Source organism: Acanthochromis polyacanthus, chromosome 17 (assembly GCF_021347895.1).
Source record: "Acanthochromis polyacanthus isolate Apoly-LR-REF ecotype Palm Island chromosome 17, KAUST_Apoly_ChrSc, whole genome shotgun sequence".
Taxonomy (NCBI): Eukaryota; Metazoa; Chordata; class Actinopteri; family Pomacentridae; genus Acanthochromis; species Acanthochromis polyacanthus.
In genome coordinates this window covers 27,857,123-27,862,671 of record NC_067129.1, presented here as the reverse complement: position 1 = coordinate 27,862,671, position 5,549 = coordinate 27,857,123, and the positions used below count along the sequence as shown (strand labels likewise).

The window sequence follows — 5,549 nt, the reverse complement described above, 5'->3', positions numbered from 1 at the left end:
TTAAGGTACTTTGAGATTTTATAACATATGAACCTTGTTACTTATTAAAATTTGTGAAAAAAATGCCTAAATTCTTGAAAAATGCCATTTTCGCCAAATTTTTAAATTGCCCTGTACCACAGAGAAATGGGTATATTCATTCCAAAAATTTTTTTCCTGCTCTATTGTTAAGGTGTTTGAACCCTTCAGATCACTTGTAAGTCTATATCATCAGTCAGTTCCCAGTATTATCTTCCTAAATCAAGCCTTTCTACCTAACATATCAATTTCCGAGTGGAAAAATAGGGATTTAAATATTTTATAACTTAGCAAATAGCAATCATATGATGTTAAAACTTTGCAAGTAATCTATTCTTATGTTGGGATAGTTAAAAAAAAAGTTTGGAGATGATCAGAGGAGGTCATGCAACAAAATTTCCTCAGATTTGTTGAAATGAGATGGAATGACTCCTGTTTGTTTCATCGATATTCAGTCAGGAAAAGTCTGACTAGTTTCCGAAACTTCAACACCTACTTCATTAAAACATCTAGATCACCAGATTTAAAACTGTTGTGTACTCGAGCTTTTAGTTTAACTTCCTGGTTTTATTTACTGGTTTTCCTTTAAAAACAGACAGGGCTCAGGCTTTATTTCAGCTGTTTTTATTGGAATCACATCAGAGCAGGTTTGAATCGTCAGTCCAGCTTCCTCTGGTTAAAGGAACGTTCTAGAAAACTAGCGGGTCGGTTGGTAAAAGCGGTCGTCGGCGTCATAGAGCGTCGTAGTCGTCGTCGTCCTCGTGTTTCCTCTTCAGCGACTCGCCGCCGGAGTTCTGCGACACCATGTTGGTGGTGATGAGGATGTTCTTGGAGCCAATCAGAGACGGGTTTATGAGGACGTTGGAGACGGCGGGCGTAGACGGCGTCGCTGTCAGGACGAAACAGAGTGAGTAAAGTTCAGACGTTAAAGACACTTGAAGAAACTTCATTTGAACCGTTCCTTACTGGGTTTGGTGGTGGTCGTCTGGGAGGGCGGTGGGATCTGAACGGTGAACCTCTGACCTGTTAAAGACACCGGAGCGCCGACTTTAGTGGAGACCGACTGGACGGACGGAGTTCCTGAAAACAAAACACCAGTTAGACTGGAAGCGTTCCACGATTTACAGAATTTAAACAGATTCTGTAAAAAATGTGAAAGAGTTGTCCAGCTGAAATAAATCAAAAATACAAGTATTTGCAGTACCGGTACACGTTTTTTTTTTTCTTCAATAAATAATTAAAAAATCTGCTTTTTCCTTGGTTGTTCTGCAAAGACATCAACCACGATGTAAAAATAAGATGCAACATGAGCAAAAAAAAATACCACCCATAAAAACTGATTCCTCTGATTTCTGGATCCATCGATCGACTGTTGTTTCTAAAGATGACAAACATCTGGTTTTGTTCAAAGATCTTCAGTTTACCGTCACAGGTGAGGGAAAAAACCAAATATCTTCACATTCATTCTGCTTATTTCCATGTATACACACTACCAGTTAAGAGCGTTTGTCTGGCAGTGTTCACATGAGAAGAACCATCCTGACCGTAAACCTCCATCAGGTAAAAGCTCACCGAGTGTCGGCGTCGTGGGTCTGCTGGAAACGGCACCGACGCTGAGACGAGGAACCGAGATCCTGCCAGCGGACGACGACACCTGAGGAGGAAAAACTGATTCAGTCACACTGAGAAGGAAAACCAGAAGATGTCTGAAGTTAAAGAGGAACTCCACCTTCTTCTGTACAGACTTCAGCCGGTAGTTGGGGGCTGTGAGGCAGTAGCGGTCTGGAGGGAGTCGAGGTCCGGTGTAGGGTTTGATCAGCGGTAGGGGGGTCTGGTTCTTCTGTCGGGCCACCTCCAGCAGGAACTGAACACATGGAAGAACAGCTTCAACCTCAGGAACCGTTACTAACTCAGCAGAACGTAAACAAACGTACACGGAAAGGTCCTCCAAAGGGAACAACTAGGTTGGTGAACGTAAACCAAAGACTGGATTTTAGCAGAAACATGGATCCATCCAGATATAAACACTTACAGGAACTTTATGGAGACACTAGACCAACCTGGATTGAAAATTTTGCACTTTTTCTCCATTTTCTAGAATGAGTATTTATCTATTATTGCCATTTTAGACAACCTTCTATCACTTTGAAGTCATGTAGGGGAAAAAAAACTACCACTCTGGGAAAGTTTTAAGACATTTTAAAACAGTTCTCATATTTTGGACCAAACTGGAGTCATTTTGATCAAGTTTCAAGTAGAAAAATAGCAAAAAAAATAAATGGAAAACTGCAGCACTAATGGTAAACACTGGTAAATTTACCAAAAAAGGCAGACTGACGTGAAACTCGGGCCGGCCTGAATAGCAGTTTCTGGGCTCCATAACGTCTGACGGGGGGGGCACGACAAAATACCAGCGTCATGACTGGATATTCAGATATTCAGGTCCAGCTTCATTTGAAACAGTTATTTATCTCCATGAAATGTTTTCTACAAGCAGAGCTCATTTTAAAAGTCAACAACGTCTTCAGTCGGTTTCATTTAAATCCTTACTTAGAGCAGCTTTCATTCATTTCTGCTCCTTATCTTCGTCTCTGTTTTTTTAATTATCAGCTGAAGATTCTTCCACCTCTGCTCACATCGACTGGAATCGAACCAAAACAAAAATGTGTCAAACTGTTGTTTGTTGTTTATTCTGAGTGTGACAACAAACCACATCGCTCAGCTCTGATTTTAACGGTTTGTCTGATGCCTTTAAAATACAACGGCAGCTAAATATCTTCTGAGTTATTCTGTTATTTGCTCACTAAGAAGTCAGAGTCATTAAAGAGCAAAGAAACCAGAAAATATCACATTTAAGAAGCTGAAATCACAGAATTTAGATTTTTTTCATCTTAAAAGTGACTCAAACTGATAATGGATTATCAGAACAATCGCAGAGCGTATGCTGTTGGTTTAGTCATCGTTTTACTGACTAGTTTGTAAAAATCAATGAACGGCTGCAGCTTTCACTGAACCTCTGAGCCGACGTCTCGTTTACAAACGAGTGAAATCAGTTTTTGTTGCTGTAAATCGGCTCATTTTTCCATTTTAAAGTTTTTGTGAAGCTCATCCTGAACGTCAGACGTCTATTTGATGGATTTTCTGGTCAGACGTGATGCTGAGGAACGAGCTGAACCCGTCAGAAACACGGCGGCTGCTTACGTCTCTGGGCGGTGGCGACGTGAACGACTGGTCCATACGACACTGGATGGCCAGTTTGATGTCGTCGGCGTCCACGGTGGACTTCTTGGCGTGCGTGGCGTAGATTTTGGCGTCTTCGATGATGGTTGTCACGTATCCTGCAGAGAACAGCAGATTGTTAATAACAAAAAACTGTCAGAGCTGCTGGTTTTTCTGTCATTAAAGGGACAAAACTCGTGGTAAATATTTCACTTTATGCAGCATTTAACAGTTTAACCCAAAACAACAGAGCAGTTGTGATGTTATCAACACATTCAGACGTTTCTGTGCCTAAAGCTGCAGGAAAACGAGCAAAGAAGTGCAAAATGTAACAGTTAAGTTCATTTTGTTGTTTTTTATTTTTAAACTAACAGCTCAAGAAGGAAAGTCTGGTTTTAACCTGCTGCCTTCTTCAGACGTGTCCTTTTTATAGCGTGTAGCCGATCTGACAGACCACGCCCGCCTTGTCCCGGTTCAGAACTAAAACTGTCCTAAACGAGTCCTTAGACTAGACTGATTTTAGACATAAGGACATGTCGTCACACGTTGGATGACGCTCTGACAAAGACGGCAGATGCAGTGGAAACATGTCAGTGAGGTAAAACCAGACTTTCCTGTTGTCGGTTTCAAAGTAACGCTGTTCTATGAAAATGGAACGATTCCCAAAGGAAGACTTACTGTAGGTGAACTCCAACATCTGGTTGATGACTCGTGGCTCGTACTCGGTGATGCCCATGTCCTTCAGGATCTGGATCATCACCTGGAAAACAACATCAAAGGTTCTTCAAAAGGAAAATTCTACTTCCAGCAGCTTTATATACAAACAGTTTCTCACTGCTGTGGGATTATTTTATCATCACGTCCAATTTTACAATCAGATGTAGATCACCACAGCCTGGATGATTGAGAATCTCTACAGAAATACGTCCAAAATCTCTCCAACATCACTTTTCTGTTCAGGTTTTACTAAATTGTATTAATATAATGCTTTTCTGCAATGATTCTCGTGTTACTGTGATTTTTTATTTATTTTTCTGAGCTCAAGAACTTTTTCAGGGATCAATAAAGTTCTATTTTACTAAATTACAGTGTCATAAATGATGAACATTTTCATTTTATTTCAATAATTACTGGATTTACTCACATTATCTGGAGCTGACCACAGAGTAGCATCACTTTAATTTACTCTACTCGCTGTTAATTTACACAATCTGAAAAAATCTACACCTGTGCAGCTTTAATTTATGGATTTATTTACTAAAACTCCACGTTTACACACACATTATCCCACTGTCTATACAAATGCATTGACAGGACTGCTGCTTAATGCTTCCTTCAATGTAAATAAAGAACTTCTCTCTGATATTACCTGCAATTAAACGTTGTTTTTTTATACCTATAATCGCCTAGGTTAACTTAAATATTAACGTCGCTTGGACAGAAACGTGTTAACTTAATAGTTATAGAGGAGACATAATCTCCACTAACTTCTGTACTAAACTAACAGAAAACAGGAGAATCAAAACAAACGTCCTGGTTCCTGTTAACACGGAGACCAGATTCACTGCAACACCTCCGGCTTTAAAATCATCTCCCGGTGTTTCGGTGAGAAACGCGACGTCCAGAAACGAGCTACTTTCCCGTTAAACGACCATAAATCCACATTTAGTCAACAGGAGTCAGACACGAAGCAGCTCTGTGGAAAACATCCACTCAGGTGACTCACGGTGACACCAAAACACCGTGAAGCTGCTGGCTAACGGCTAAGCTAACATGTTAGCAGTGGCGTCCATTGTTGTGAACGAAAAGCTACATGCTATGTTAGCTGCTAAGCTGGCTAACGTTCTGCACAAATGCACCGGTTGGCTGTTGTTGTTCACGATGATACTTGACTAAAACCGGGAGCAGACTTGAATCAAACCGCAGCTAAATGGCCCATAAAGTCCAAAAAGAGTGATTTATGAACGGTACCTGAGCATCTTTCGGGATGGTTTTCGGAGCGGACATTTTGATTTCTCCCGCAGCGCAGTCACGTCTTCTTCTGCTGTTCCAGAGCTCAGAACTCAGTGCTGCCCCCACAGGTGGAGGTCAGGTACTGCAGCACTGAAAACAACAAAAACAGGAAGGTTCAAAAACTGATTATTTTTTGTGTTTTTTGGACTGTTTATTTTACCACAAAATATTTCTGATTAAAATCCCACTGTTGTGGAGGATCAGTTGTTAAACTTGGTAGCCGGAGTTTAACGCAATCGCGGAGTGTGCATCCGTCAGGATGCTCAAAGTTCTCCAAGGACTTGAATAAAATGCAGAGC

General features: G+C 40.8%; 1 protein-coding gene across 1 annotated transcript; it reads right to left on the bottom strand.

Annotated features, from left to right (window-relative positions):
- Positions 1-626: 626 nt before the first annotated feature.
- taf9 (TAF9 RNA polymerase II, TATA box binding protein (TBP)-associated factor) lies at positions 627-5,340 on the bottom strand. Its single transcript, XM_022216891.2, has 7 exons — positions 5,209-5,340; positions 3,916-3,997; positions 3,220-3,356; positions 1,748-1,882; positions 1,591-1,672; positions 985-1,098; positions 627-907 (listed from the first exon to the last, which is right to left on the bottom strand). The coding sequence occupies exons 1-7, from the start codon at positions 5,242-5,244 to the stop codon at positions 750-752; spliced, it is 744 nt and encodes a 247-aa protein (XP_022072583.1). The 5' UTR covers positions 5,245-5,340; the 3' UTR covers positions 627-749.
- Positions 5,341-5,549: the final 209 nt, after the last annotated feature.

Coding starts and splice junctions, on each gene's coding strand:
- taf9 (XM_022216891.2), bottom strand. CDS start 5,244: ATGTCCGCTCCGAAAACCATCCCGAAAGATGCTCAG. Junction 3,998..5,208: donor CCATCCCGAAAGATGCTCAG/GTACCGTTCATA, acceptor GTTGTTTTCCAG/GTGATGATCCAGATCCTGAA. Junction 3,357..3,915: donor GATGTTGGAGTTCACCTACA/GTAAGTCTTCCT, acceptor TGTTCTCTGCAG/GATACGTGACAACCATCATC.